Below are 16,122 nucleotides of genomic sequence, written 5' to 3' on the forward strand. Positions count from 1 at the left end.
TTTTTTGGCAAACCCTGACTTTCATACATATTGATGAAAGTCTTGCCAATCTCCTGCCATGTGTGAAGTCTTATCTCTCTTATTTTTGGTGGCATTTCAGTTTCTTTTTAAAAGGAGTAAATGTGAATGTGAGTGATGTTCACCTCTCTTTGTGTTGGCTTTTTTGGGGCTCACTGTGACCTGTGCCTGACCTGCAGGTGTGTGTGGGTGTGTGTGTGAGAGATACAGACAGACAGACAGACTGGTTGTTCCTCTGGCACTGACCACAGTCTTCTGCCCCTACAACATCCCTGAGCCCAGCAGGAGCTCTGTGCTCCTTTTCATGCCACATTAACCCTCTGCAGGCATATGGGGACAGGGCAGGGGGGAGAACTATGGGGGAAATCATGCTGAGCATTAAGCCACAGGGAGACTGTCTTCTTCTCACTTGAAGTCAGATGTTGAGGGGAGTTGAGCAGGAGTTTTTGCTCACTGACTGACTGAAGTAAACCCCGTTTCAGTGCAGACACATTCGCTTCAGATATCTCTACCATACACACCAGAAACATGGATCAGCAAGCTATCAGACCTTACATGCCTGGTCATTTCATGAGGTTTTACATTTCATGCTTCAATCTGCATAGGGATTATCCTCACACAGACTGCAAACTGCAAAAGGTTACATCCTTTGGGATGTTCTAAAAACATCAAAACATGTTTTCTTGCATCAAGGCAGTAATCTGCATATTGTACACACCAATTTTATACTCCTAATAGGATTGCTATGTCTTTTCTTTTAAACAGTTGTTCTATATATTTTAACTTGTATTATTATTATCATTATTGTTATTTTATTATCATTATTATGTTATTAACATTATTATTATTGTGTGTCTGGCTACAAATACTAATTTTATGTATATAAATTCTTGTCCAGATACAGTCCAGGACACATGAAACATGCAGGAGTAAATAGGCTTGTAGAGATGTACTTTTTTCCCCACCATCATCCTATGATAGCTCTGTTCTATAGTCCTTACAGGCTGTCTGACAATTGGAAAAATGAAAGATATTTGACATAAAACACAAGACATTTGTCAGAATATGAAAAATGGGAGGCTAAGCAATGCATTTCTAATGTGCCCTAAGTTCCTGTTCTTTGCTATGGTCTTCAAGGGCTTCTTGATTGTTCAATCGGTAGACTGCCATCTCTCAAAACCGGGCTTGCTTAGTCTTATTTGTTTCACAATAGAAACAGGACACAAAGATAAAAACAATTCAGCTTATATCAGCCATCCTTTGGTGCTTGCGTATTAAAGCAGTTTTTTTTCCCAATAGGCAAATCCAAAACCAATTTCTCTTCTTATCCTGGACCATTTTCACCAAAACGCTGGCGGGTACAGAGTCATGTTCCCCAATTACCAGGCCAAATGCAGTTAATGGAAATTGGAGATGCCCAAAACCGTAAGGAGAGATATGACAGGGGGCTTGAAGTGCCACACAAAACAAAGCTAAAGGCCTACTGGGAGAGCTGTGGTCCCTCTACAGGACAGGTTCACGGGAACATTCAGAGTGAGTGAGGCCGACTGCGAGCAGGAGAGACAGTCAGGGAGAGAGTGATTTACTGCTCTTCTCTGCCCCAGATGTTATCATTACTGCTCTTTAGCTCAGAGGTGAGAGTTACCTGGGTGGCTCTGTCTCCCGTAGGGAGAGCTTTATTTACCAGTGGCAGGTGCTGATCCAGTGCCATGGATAGGCTCATTAGGAGGAAGCGAGCTGGAAGAAGATGCTGTGATTGCTGCATGGTGCAGGGAGGAGGGAGAAAGTGCCAAGGGGGGAGATTCTCAACTGTCAAAGGTGCTGTCTCCCATAGCTCTCTAAGAGCTACCTATGGAGCAACATGAAGAGACAGAAATAGAGAGAGAGATAAACAGGAAGAGAGAGAGAAAGTGTGTAGTGGTGCTGTCAATATAGAATTCTACTTCCTGTCTCCTTATCACAGATGTAATTGACAGGTGCCCAAGTGTGGTGAAGAGAGACACACTCTTAGATCCTTTCCACTTAATTCCTGTGTATGTGTTTGCCATGGGCATGCAGTGCTGTTAGGCAGACAGTGATATTCACCCTGAGGAGAATCAAAAATGCAACAAGCATTATAAAAATATCTGGCAATTGGAGAGTGTAGCGCAAATGAATGACTTAATTAGAATAATTAATATGCCTAATTTCAGAATTGCCTAATAACCTTTTCAGCGTTGAACGTCAGCATTAGCACATAGTTGTTGTACAGGAAATATGTATTAGAGGCAATTGGCGTTTTAATGAAATCCCTTAGGGACAGCAATTCAGTGTATTCATACTTAAGTCTTCAGTTATGTTCACAAATCAGCAACATCAGTGATGATTGCAGTCCAGATTTCACCTTCTAATAGCCTTGTATCACATCAGAACAGTCCGAAAACATTTTACTCTAAAATGTCATTTGACCTTACTTTAACAACTACTCACCCATCAATAGCTTACAGATCAAATTATTTGTCAACTATTATTTGTCATAATTGCCTTACTTACCTTATGATAGGCCATTATGGTGCAGTCGACATCCCAGTTCATCCCAAAGGTGTTCATTAGGGTTGAGATCAGGGCTCTGTACAGGACACTCAAGTTCTTCCACTCAAAACTTGGCTCTTCCTGGACTTCATGGGCTTTGTCATGCTTCAAGAGATTTAGGCCTCTAGTTCCAGTGTAGGGGAAACGGAAATTGTAATTCTTTGTATGCTACAAACAATTGTGTGTTTCCAACTTTGTGGCAGCAGTTTGGGGAAGAGCCACATGCCGTTCTGCCTCTGACAAGCACCATGCTATTTGGGCATTAAATGTAAAATTAAAGTATCTATTTCAGCAGGATACGGAGCATAATTCCACATGCTCTGAACTGATTTCAGCTCTGTCCCCTGTTTCAAATACCTCTTCCTCTGTCTCACTATCAGTACAGCATCTTGTAAATCATCTTGCTCGGTGATATCATGGGTTTCATAGACTTTGAACCTCTTTGTAACCTTTATAGTGGCAGCAGATTGAAATATGCAGAGAGAAATCTGAGCACTGCCCTGGCCTTATATCAGTTTCAGCCCTCCTCTTACACGTTCCTGCGAGAAATATTCATTCCTATGGACAGCATGCCTGTGTGTGTGTGTGTGGGTGTGTGAATAAAATCGTATAGTTTATTGTGGAGAAATATTAAGTTTGCATAGACAGAGTGTCTTTGGGAGAGAGAGAATCACTGCTCATACATTCATACAAGTGTGTGTGTGTGAGGGAGAGAGAGAGAGAGAGAGAGAGAGAGAATCACTGCACACACATTCATACAAGTGTGTGTGTGTGTGTGAGAGAGAGAGAGAGAGAGAGAGAGAGAGAGAGAGAGAATCACTGCACACACATTCATACAAGTGTGTGTGTGTGTGTGAGAGAGAGAGAGAGAGAGAGAGAGAATCACTGCACACACATTCATACAAGTGTGTGTGTGAGGGAGAGAGAGAGAGAGAGAGAGAGAGAGAGAATCACTGCACACACATTCATACAAGTGTGTGTGTGTGAGGGAGAGAGAGAGAGAGAGAATCACTGCACACACATTCATACAAGTGTGTGTGTGTGAGAGAGAGAGAGAGAGAGAGAGAGAGAATCACTGCACACATATTCATACAAGTGTGTGTGTGTGAGAGAGAGAGAGAGAGAGAGAGAATCACTGCACACACATTCATACAAGTGTGTGTGTGTGTGTGAGAGAGAGAGAGAGAGAGAGAGAGAGAGAGAGAGAGAGAGAGAGAGAATCACTGCACACACATTCATACAAGTGTGTGTGTGTGTGTGAGAGAGAGAGAGAGAGAGAGAGAGAGAGAGAGAATCACTGCACACACATTCATACAAGTGTGTGTGTGTGAGAGAGAGAGAGAGAGAGAGAGAATCACTGCACACACATTCATACAAGTGTGTGTGTGTGTGTGTGAGAGAGAGAGAGAGAGAGAGAGAGAGAGAGAGAGAATCACTGCACACACATTCATACAAGTGTGTGTGTGTGAGAGAGAGAGAGAGAGAGAGAGAGAGAGAATCACTGCACACACATTCATACAAGTGTGTGTGTGTGTGTGAGAGAGAGAGAGAGAGAGAGAGAGAGAGAGAATCACTGCACACACATTCATACAAGTGTGTGTGTGTGTGTGTGAGAGAGAGAGAGAGAGAGAGAGAGAGAGAGAATGCCCGCTCTGCCACATTCTTAACTGTCATTTTTAACTCCAGGGTTAAATTCGACCCTGAACCTAAACGATGTAAAGACTTTATAAAGAAATATAATTACAGTTCATCATCACTGTAGAGGAAGTCATCAAGCTCAAACTGTAGTTATTTAAAGCTGGATAATTTTATAGTATGTGTCTGGTGACAAAATCATGCATACAGTTATCTTACTGTCTAGTGTCTTTTGTTCTTTCTGTCAATATATATGCTTAAAATTGTCGTTTCAGTAAATGTGTCAGTAAATATATAGCATGTAACTCAGATCTGTTTGTTCTTTTTAAACTACAGATTTTAAATATGTTGACAAGAACAGTCACAGCATATACCCAAATGTGTGTAGTCACCCAACCATCATGCACATATGTGGTTCTTCCTCTAACTGTAGCCTCAAATTCGGAAGCCCAGAACTGCCAAGAATGTTTTTGTATGCTGTAGCATTAAGATTTCCCTTCACTGGAACTAAGAGGCCCAAACATATTCCAGCTTCACAATGCCTTTGTGCACAAAGTGAGCTCCATGGAGACATGGTATGGTGAGGAGGAACTCGAGTGTCTTGCACCTTGACCCCACTGAAAACCTTTGGGATGAACTGGAACACTGACTGCACACCAGACCTCCTCACCCAACATCAGTACCTGTATCTGAATGAACACAAATCCTCACAACCACACTCTAGTGGTAAAGCCTTCTCGCAAGCATGGAGCTTATTAGAACTGCAAAGGTGACCAAATCCATCCTTATGATTTTGAAATAGACATATCTATGTGTCAGGTGTCCAGATACTTTTGGCTAAACACTATATAATTATTAATTGCCATTTTGTGAGTGTGCACTACGTCTTCAGTAAAAATGACACAATGAGTGATTGTGGAATTGTAATTGTAAGTAGTAAGAACTTGGATCCTGTGCTTTATCGTGAGTAGAGTATGGAGGTGTTTAGTATAGAAACACGGTCACAGGGAGAAAATTAACTACACAGAAGGTAGAGCTCCATGTGTGGTCTCTTTCCTGAACCTATACAATTTCATAACCCCATTTCAATCTAATCTTCCGATCCTAGACAGAATCCTGACTGAGGAATTTTACCCAGCAAAATAGCCACTATTGCTGGCCTACATTCAACATCCAATGCAATGCAAATCATCCATATGCAATACATATGGATGCTTCAAAAGGGATATAAATCTGAACAGACGTTTTGCTCATGCGTCATGCCCACAGCTATAAACTATTCCTGTGTGTGCAGTATCTGCTCCACCTGTTTCCTTAAGCCAAGAATGAATCATTCTGGTGACAGACAGTACAGATTTTTACATCATATCTCCAGCTTCAGCACCAGAGCAGATGATCCCTCTCAACATTTCCAATTCTAGCTCCTATCCAGGTAAAGACAAAAGGTTCTCTTTCCCTTTTTTTTTTTTCCCCACCTCTTCTAGTTTTTCACCCCAGTTACGCTTTTACCTGCCCTGGAGAGATTTAGTGAAAGAGCTGGAGAGGAAAAGATGACAGTGTTTATAAGAGCGATTCCGGAAGACAGAGAAGCCCATGGATCAGCCGAGCTGCTGTTGTCAGTATAGCGCCGGGGAAATATTGATTCTGAAAGATGAGCCAGCAGTTACAGGGAGCTTAGGAATGTCTGAACCTTTCTCTTTCTCTTTTTCTCTCACTGTGTCTTTCTCTCTACTCCTAAAAAAAGGCTGCTTTGTTAGGCACCTTGATGGCAAGCGTATACAAGTGCATATACAGCATGTATCAGACAGGATGCCATGAGTATTGATATCTCGCTGCCATACTAGGTTAAGCTCTTCTGCTAAAGCCATTGTTCTTTGTTTTATCTGATGAAAATTGGTTCTTTGTTGTCGATCCATAATTTATTATTTGGGTCTATTTCTCAGGTAGGCTATCTTTAATTTATAACATTTGTTGAGCAAGTGCCTCTTAACAAGCTCAACTAAAAATATAGCTGACCTGAACATTGAGGGATGGCAAAACGCAGAGTCCCCACATGTTGAGGGTATTCAGGCCAACCTGGAATCACTGGAGGGCATACTGCTGAACAGATGGTTATGACTTTAGTTAAGCTCTGATAATTCAGTTCTACACACAAGCTGGCTTGCTCATGTAGGTTACTTTGAAAGGAGGAAAAAAGGGCTTTATGTAACGCGTTCATGTTTGCCAGAATACTTTGGCCGCAAGTTTACTCCCAAGTTTCAGTTTTAGTGGCTCCATGTCCGAGTGTGTTTGCGCAAGGTAATTTAATGTCATCTGCTGTGTTGATATTCTTGGATTTCGTCTCCATCCAGCCTGGTTAATCAGTGAACCTAATGGAGCAGTGCATTCCATCAGTATACCATTATCTCCTAATGCTCTGTATACGTCTCAGAGCTATGTTTAATAGCTTCACCATTACCACCCAAAGGGGCTGCTGACACGCTCGTAGCATTATCAGAGCTCAACTCCATCGCATGCTGTGTTGTGTCTCTAACCTGCAGGGGTCGCAGAGGTGATAGTGCTGGTCGGGGGGCGGCAGGCCATCGGCATGAGCCAGCGCTCTCTCACCGCAGTCACCTGCTTCAACCCACAGAACAGCAAGTGGTATCCGCTCGCTAGCCTGCCTTTCTACGACCGCGAGTTCTTCAGTGTCATCTCAGCAGGGGACAACATTTATCTGTCAGGTACTATCCTGCACTAGTGGCCTTCTTTTTAAATTCAACATCATTTGTCAAAACAAACATTGGCCATTATTGGTCTGTTGACGGATGCACTTTTTTCCTCCAGAGAGCTTTTTTAGCAATACAAAAAGCACAGCTTCTCAGACCTGCAGCATGACTCATGTTCAATGAATGAAAGACTATTGCAATTAAAGCACTGCGGTTGTGAGGTGTGAATGTCACTGCTGCCTCTCATCAGGTGGAACGGAGTCCGGGGTGACGGTGGCAGATGTGTGGTGCTACATGTCACTACTGGACAACTGGAACCTGGTGTCACGCATGACTGTGGCACGATGCAGACACAACAGCCTGGTGTACGACGGGAAGCTCTACACTCTCGGAGGACTCGGTATGGCTGGGAACCTGGATCATGTAGAAAGGTAATAACATGTTGGCATGCTATTAAAAAACACACAACTTCCCTCATCATTTCTGTTGACTGGGTTCTGATTTTGCCACTGACAGCGAGTGACATTCAACAAAATTGTTTAATACATAGGCGGGAGTCGACCATCACGTAAAATATTCACCTGACAACCCAGAAATATCTGCCGAAATTAAATGCAGTATTTTACATGACAGGGATGGAACTAGTAGACGTACAAAAGTGACCCTACTCGGAATATTTTTTATACTTATTACACCTCTAGCCGGTACCAGGAAGTTATTGAAGTGACTGTATATGGAAAAAGTCCGGCATACTCCAGTGGCAGCCAGCCCACAAGGGCGAGATTAAACGGGGCAATCAAAAAAACATTACAGCTCTTATTAAAGTAGGCTGCTGCGCCTCATTACAGGATTGAATGGAGCTCGCGAGTGCCTCTCAGCACATAAGTCGCTCAAAATGAAAACCTCTAATTCGATATTTTTTCCTTAATGCCTCCATGCTGCGCATTATCATGGAATACTTTCCTTCCCCCCAACAGCCGTGTAATAGTAACACCTAACTCTCGCCGAATCCGAGAATTAGCAAACCTCCAACACACCGTGTTTTTGCAAAGTGTCACGTTGGATATTTAAAAGTGCTTTACAGGATGGAGCTTCTGCAAGTTGTGGGGTTTATGAGAGGCTACAAGAGATTGCTGACCAAATGCCCCCTATTTAATGCCTCAACCTGTCTGTGATGTGCTGGTAAACGGATCTAATAACGTTCCCGCTCACCATTACATTCGGATTATTTACGCTTCTGCAAGTTCAGCTGAAAGCCATCAAGCTCGTGACGTAGCACAGGGATCGGCGTGTATTATTTGTAACACAGCAGCAGTTTAAAACCAGTGAGTTTAGCTTGCCATACCCTACAGCTTTACGCTGTGCATGTGACGCTGATTGTATTTTCTCAGTGAGGTAAGTAGTCTAGTATCAGTAAGTAATCCTTGTTACTGCCCCTTTCCAGTACGTCCTTGCTCTTAATGCCGCAGCTGTTTTTATTCTTCCCATCATTATGCTATTTAATGCATGCGCACGCTCCAGCTTAGATATGACTAACCCTTATTTTGTTTGACTGAAGTGACGGTCAGAACAAGTCTTACTAAGAAATACTGTTTGCACTTTTGTTGCAGTAGATCGTCTAGACTGCTTTGTATGCTGCTGTGGTTAAATATAGTGTTGTGGCCTGTGGAAATTTCTGCTTGTTGTAATGGTATAATGGCTTGATTTTCCTCCAGTCTCCAGGTGATGGACACTGCCCAAGGAAAATTTGTTTATAGCCCTTTGTTTACAGCACCCAAGTCTAGCTCTCTCTGCCCTCCTCAGCCCTTAACCTGCCTATTTTGTCACCTGTCATCCATTGTTCTCCAGCTTTTTCATGTTCCTAACCATGAAATATCCCACACTTAGAGTTATGTCTTCAATAAGGCTTCTTACAAAGTTGCTGCACACTGTCTTTCATTCTGCCCAGCAGGAGACTGGAGCGCAGCACTGTAATGGAGATGCCCCGGGAGTGCACGGGGGGTCTGGACTCTGGATAAACTGGATAATTTGTTTAGAGCTTCTGCTGTGCATCAAAAAGTGTTCCAGTTTAGAATCGGCTTATTTGCTGATGAGACAAATAAGTTGCATGAAAATGAAATGCAAACAGGATCAGTTATTCATAATCTACTAACCCTAATATTTCCTTAAAATCTCACGGGTCGAAATGATCAGCTTAAAGGGGGAGTGATGGAAATTTTGCTTAATTAATTCTACTTACAATTTTTTTGTTCTTACCTATAAAATACATTTTTTAAACAATCTCCAAACTTTCTATAATGTGTGAAAGTGTGTGTCCCCTGAACTGGGTCCCCCCGCCTTGTACCCCGAATCCCCTGCGATAAGCTCCGGCGTTCCTGAGCCTCGGAGCCTGAAATGTTCATACATTAAAGTATCAGTGATGTGCTTAGTCATTCTGGTGCTAATTTACTGCTTGGTGCTGTATTTTCATTATTCATGTACAAAGTTAGTGGTTGTGAGCCTTGCAGAAATCACAGGAGGACATCGCTAGTGCAGTTTTTAGGAGAAAAATCTATTCTTAGAGCCAAAGATCTAAGGGCTGTAACTTTTAAAATGGAAAGAACTGCTTTTCTCACTCGCCATCTTCCAGTGATGTTCATGTTACCAACAAATCTAACATGTAAGTGGTGGAGACAGCAAACAAAAGAATGCAGTCTAGCTATATGACATACTGAGGTACAGGAAAAACCTGTTTCAGCTAGTTAGCAATCGATGAGACGATCATCGCTAACACACCGCCTCTTGAATTAGGATGAAAGGTGAACTTGATCTGGTTGAGCAGATTGTAGAGATGGGGAAGTGAGAAAGTTGGACTAGTTGAAGTATTAAAGCACCGCTACAACATTCTCTTTCAGCAGAGCAAGTGCTAAATCCCACTGGCACCGCTATCAGCAGGCAGTCAGACTGCATTGTGGGTAACGTAGGAAACGGGTTCAAAGTGGTCTAACATGGGGAAGAAAGTCAAAATAATAATGACTTAAGATCACATTAATTATGAATATTATTATGCACTTGTTCAGGATGGATACGTCCCTTTAAGAATCCTAGAAATCCGTATCTTCTATCCTTGAAGAAATGACTTTCGTGTTAGCTGAGCTGTGTATATACCAAAGTTTGAAGTGTTTCAGGGTTTTTTTTTTTTTGTCTGGACCGGTCCCAGAAAAGAGTTTTATCTTCTGAGTATTATTTTTTTTGCTGCTGAACCTTTGCTGTCCTGCTGTTGAGCTGATGTGTTTTATTTTCTTTCTTTTTTTTTAATGTCTTGTGGGTTTTTCTGGCTGTGTAAGACAAACACTACAATGTTTCACCCTACTTTAAATATGCTGACTTTATCAGAAATGTTTCAAACATGCCTGCAGCAGCTGAACTTTTAGGACACCAGAAAAGATAAGAAAGAAAGAGAGAGAGAGAGAGAGAGAAAATGTTTCAACACTCAAGGGAGAACTCTTAAAGAATGCTTGGTGAAAACCCATCCCAGCAGGTAGGCATTATAATTGTCTCTCAGGGTGTCCTTTACTCCGAGCATGGCTCCATTGAACTTGTGTCTCAAATATACAGTGAAGCTAAAGTCTATTAGACGCAAGTGTAGTGTGACTAATTAGCACCGGGCACAGGAAGGCTTCAAAGACTCTGCTTGCTCTGGTCTGGGTTCAGATGGTTCAGATGGTGCTTTCAGGAAAATGAGAGCCCCCCCCCACACCCAGCACCCCCTTGTTTCCTTTAGCAAAACAGAATCTGCACTGCCATGAGTTTAGTTTCCCTAGAAAGAAATGTTTTGACACTAATCCTAAGTGCATTGTCCTCTAACCCAAAAAAGCTGTCAAACCTGTCAGTGGTCCCATCTGAGACACACACACACACACACACACACTTTCTGGTGGTATCTTCTGACACCCAAATGCAGTATGGTCACAATGAACCTAAACCTCACTCCTGTCTTAAATCTCATCACTTCACTATTGCTTTCCTGAAGACAATGGACCACTAAAGAAAACCCTTTTTTCCAGCCCTGAAGATTTTCATCATTAGAGTGTGTGTGTGTGTGTGTGCTTTAAGCGTGGAGGAGAAGGGGAGTGCTGGGTTAGTGCTGTCACCACTCTGTGGACACTGTTACCATCGTGAAGAAGCGATCTCCTGTGCACCATGCTGTGCTAATCCAGCACTTGGCGGGATTAACAGATCTTCAAAATTCTATCACCCGCTGTGCTTCTCCTCTGTCTCCTGCTGTTTAACCCCCATAGCCTGCCTCTCCACCCACATTCCCACCAGCAGGGAAAATTGGAATGATGAAGAGCCGGACCCTCGGTGAAAGCCCTCACTAATTTTAGATCTTTCCTTCAGCCTTTCCTCTGTTCTGCTCCCCAGGCCATCTGTATATTCACAGCTAAGAGCAAAGCTGTCTCACTGCTGTCTCAATCTCTCAATGCTGGCTCTATCTCACTCGTTCCACCAAGCCTGGGGAGGAGAAGGCTCCATTTTTCTCATCCTTTCCAATAATGGGCATATTTAGACCTGGTGGGGAGCTTATTGAGATATAGCTGTGAATAGCAGTCACTTTTTAACACAGTCAGCATTACGGTTCGAATACATCTGAGCAGTACAGTCTTTCTCAAGAGCCCCAACAGTGCCTCTTTGGCAGTGATGGGATTTGAACTCCAAGTCTTCCAGGCCCTAACTTAAAAAAAAAAAAAAAGTAAAAATGTGCTTTGCACAAACTAAACACTGCCAAGCACGAGTCCTAAAATCCATCCAAAATCCTAAGGTGTATTTCGGGTATTCTGCCACAGCATACAATTTTTCCACACAAACTTTAGCAGAGCTGCCAGCATCTACGGTTCAACATTTTTTGACTCTTTGCTATGTCGATAGAGGAAACATCCAAAAACTATGCTTTGGCTTCTGCTGGCTTACACGGTTGGCTGTTTAGTCAGTTAAACACTTGGTGTGCTGCTTATTATTAAGTCGAGTTCACACTGGACGCTGCCTCACTGCCTTTTCTTCCTGATGCTTGGCACACGTGTCTGAAAAAAAGCTAGCCGAGGTTACACCTGCATTCTCTTTAAAATCAAATACCATCAAACTGCCTGTAATTGCTGGAGTTTTTGGATCACTGGCAAGGAAAATAACATGGTGAAAATCCAGCATGACAGTGGCTTTAACATCTGCCAGAACTAACGACGTTGATCCGTGCAACATGACAGAGATCACCGCTGTCTGGATCCGAGCGGGATCAATTCAAATCGGTTTACTCTATGCAAAATACCCTATGAAATGTGATTTTTTATGTCTTTATGAGTATTTTGGCAGATCTGTATTGACAGACAGTTTGTTCAGTATTAAAGGGTGAAGTGTTCTTGAAGTTGTTACTCACTGGCCACTTTAAAAGGAACATCTTTACACCTGCTCACTCGTACAGTTACACAATCAGTTAATCAAGCAGCAACTGCGCAGTGCATCAAATCATGCAGATCATCACCTGCGTAATTTCCGTCAGCCTGTGTGCACTGATCCTGAGGGGGGGAGCAGAAACTCAGAGGTTAGACAGTGTTAGACAACCCACCACTGCCAAACTGCTACCACTGGACTCTTGAGCAAGGCTTTAACTGCTCAGTAAAAAATAAGATGCATTTAAGATGTCTGCCAAGTTTTGTAAAACATGATGTGGTCTTCTTCAGCCACTGTAGCTCATCTGTCTCAAGGTTTGGAACGTTGCACGTTCTGAGATTCTTTTCTGCTCACCACATTTGTCAAGGATGCTTGGTTTACTGTAGCCATCCTGTCTCCTCTTATCAACAATGCCTTTTCTCCTGCATAACAGCAGCTCACTGGATGATTTGTGGGTTTTTGCACTATTCTTTGTAAACTCTTATGCACAAACATCCCAGGAGATCAGCAGTTTCTAAAATATTAAAACAAACACAATTTATTATGTGCAGCATCTGACTTGGACTAGATATACACTTTTGCTGATTCGTTTCTTTGATCCTGTTTTCTAAAGTAAACTCATCCTCACAGCTTAAGTCTGCAGATTGTAGTTAAACATCAGTTCAGCCAAAGGTCAGCTTTTTGGTTTTATGGTTTATGCTCTTACTATTGAAACACCCCCTTCCACTCACATACATTTCGTGGTAAAATTCTTTCACCAGAATGTTGCATGTTTCAACACGGGCAAGTCATTGACCTTTAGTTATGTTTGTGATTTATGAATTGATGTTAAAATAGTCATAAGTCCAAACTGAAGGAAGTGACACTCGCTCTGCTGTCAGTGTTGCCCATCTGACAGGGATGGATCTTGGCAGTGCCAGAGCAGGGTTTTACGTTGTGGCAGTAATGGATGTAGCAGGGAGGCTGTCTGCAATCAGTCAGATAAATGGCTAGCTGATGCATCTGGAGATTTGTAAGCTTCTTTCTTTTTCTTCTCTCTGGTCATCTGTGGGACTTATGATAAACAAAAAGCAGAGGAGATACAAGAGCTTAGGGGGAATTATATATTAGGTATATGTAAGGATTCATAATCAGCTCCTGCCTGTGATAGATGTCGAGAAAGCACGAGCATGGCCTTTCTGAAATGAGTGCAGATAGAAAGAGACTCAGCAGGAGGACCCCGGCTGCGAGATAGCTGACCTACATCTCTTAAAAGCCCACCATGGGTGGTAGTGAGGCTCCAATATGTTAATAATACACCTCCATTCACTATTCCTCACGTGTCGCTCTCCACACACACACACAGCCCTCAATCTTCATTCAGCTCCTTTATTCTGCTCCTGAAGAAAAAGGAAGAGCCGGGCAGATGATAAAGTCTTATGTCCAGTTCCTCCTGGCTGTAGCCCTTCTCAGACTGAGGTTGAGTAATTAGTGTATGACCTACTGGGCTGTCGAGTTGTACTGTCGCTGTTTGTGTGTGATGCACAAATCCAATTAAGCCAGAGCACTGAGTTGCGTGTAGTCTTCCTGATGGAGGCTGAAGGTGCCCTTCACGGTGATGGAGTATGTGATGGTAGTGCACGAAAGGCTGGAGTGGCAAACCATATTACAAATGAGTTTATACACAAGGATTATCTGGGAGGATCGCTTTTACAGCCACTGTCTGAAGTAGATTAGGTAAAGGTGGCTGAAGGGTGCAAGCTGTGATTGTTTAGCTGCTGGGTTGCATGACCCCACATGTGTACAGAAACACACCCAGTAATAGACACAGGGATTAGACAAAGGTAAAGCCTGAGTGTGGATGGACTTGCTTCTGCTGATGGATGTGCCAAAACTTCAGTACAGTGGAACCTCAGCATACAATTTTAATTTGCGATAGTTTAAAAGGCGAAAGTTTGTATTGCAGAACGAATTTTTCCATAGGAAATAATGTAAATGCAGATAATCCGTTCCAGCCACCCAATATTACAATTATTCTCAATACCAAGCGTATGTAAACTGTTTAGCTACTTACAATGAACTGACCCAAGCCAAGCATTCCATATCAAGGGTCCTCACAGGAAGTTGTGCACAAAGCTTGGGCTGAAAATAGAACAGACCACCCACGCCACCAGTCTGTCAACAAAAAAACGAGTGAAAAATCAAGTAGCTTTTGAACGCATGCCAAGGATTTCAGCTTTCACTGACTGAAAAAGAAAATCGTAAAATTTGTAAACTTGTTTCGCTTGGCTTTCCACTGACGCAAACAAGTTTTGAACGCCTCCCAGATGTACACGCAACTTAGCTGGCATTCGTTCGTATGCCAAAAATGCTTAATGTGGTTCGTATGCCGATGCAAATTGCTTGCAAAATTTCAATTCTTATGGTGAAAATTCATAAGAGAGGGCATTCGTATGCAGAGGTTCCACTGTAATTTACTTGATGTGGCCAAGAACCACCTAATGTTCAGACAGAGATCACGGACTGACATTATAAATGACCATCAATATTTACTAGCCACTAATCTTGAAAGACTTCTACATCTTTATATAAAATACCTTGTGTCACCAGAATTAATTTTCCTGTCACAATTTTGCAGAGAGCCAGACTGCAACTTTCATATTTCTAAGCCATCCAGCCAGAAATATATATATATATATATATATATATATATATATATATATATATTTGACCATCCGCCAGCCATTTACGAAGCGTCTGAAGCCAAGATTATGTGATTCTTAACTTAGTTTTTGTAATCCGGGAAAGCTTTCTATTCTGCATTTAGACAACAAATGTACGATCACAAGCTGACATAACAAAAACATTAATGTATGTGGGTTGGACTTCACCTCTGAGATTTCTACCTCAGACATTTCATATCATTAGCGCTCTGATTTCATAGAAAAAAGCTGAATGTACAGCCGTGTATGTCACTAACGAGCAAGCATCTGATTCCACAGATACCTGGGTGAGACTCGGAAGAATTGCTTTATTAGACAGTGATAAAGCTGTTAGCTTGGCAGAAAGCAGCATGTCATAATTAAGATGTGTCAGTGTCATCCCACCACTGAGGCTTTTCACTTACTAACAGCCTTTGTTCAAACTGGAGGTTATCAAGCAACGCACTTACTCATAGATTAAGAGAAAATTGGCACAGCTAAGCTAGACCTATTCCAACAGAGCAGTTTTTAATAGCAGAGTAATGACCAATTTCATCATACAATAAGACCACTTAGATTTTTTTCCTCTCTCCTCATAGATCCAACTGTAATAGAAATAAGATTAATACAGAAACACAAGCCTGCTGTATATATATGCTCCTGCACACCCAAACAAAAACAATCCTATCGATAATACAGTGAAAACACACGTTTTATAAGAAACAATACAGTTTTAATTGAATTTCTTTCCGTTTGTAATCACACCTTGCTATGCATAGTGAATGAGGCTCAATTCAGGTCACAATACAGCTATGCAACAAAAATCAATAAATGAAGTTGATTTCAAGTGGCCCTTTAGTAAACAAGGACGTTTCACTTGACAGATACATTTGCTATTGATTCCTCCTGTCCTTGTTTTCTGTCCTTGCATCTCTTTTTTTTTCTTGGCTCCTCCCTTTGAAGATTATACCTCTGATTGTTTTCTAGACAGGAAATAATATTGCTGAACTCACACACACTTCATGTTTATCCAATTAAGCAAACATTGACACGTTATCCATTTACGCCCAAAATTCCAAGAGGTC

General features: G+C 42.0%; 1 protein-coding gene across 2 annotated transcripts in view; it reads left to right on the forward strand.

Moving 5' to 3' along the window:
* Positions 1–16,122, forward strand: part of LOC131345641 (kelch-like protein 29) — a 183,155-nt gene that overhangs the window by 157,305 nt on the left and 9,728 nt on the right. For both annotated transcript variants that reach the window (XM_058378623.1, XM_058378622.1), the window contains 2 exons: positions 6,759–6,947; positions 7,183–7,363. In XM_058378623.1, coding sequence (XP_058234606.1) covers positions 6,759–6,947; positions 7,183–7,363 — 370 coding nt within the window. The remainder of the gene's footprint in view (positions 1–6,758; positions 6,948–7,182; positions 7,364–16,122) is intronic.

Source organism: Hemibagrus wyckioides, linkage group LG25, assembly GCF_019097595.1.
Source record: "Hemibagrus wyckioides isolate EC202008001 linkage group LG25, SWU_Hwy_1.0, whole genome shotgun sequence".
In the NCBI taxonomy this organism is placed as follows: Eukaryota; Metazoa; Chordata; class Actinopteri; order Siluriformes; family Bagridae; genus Hemibagrus; species Hemibagrus wyckioides.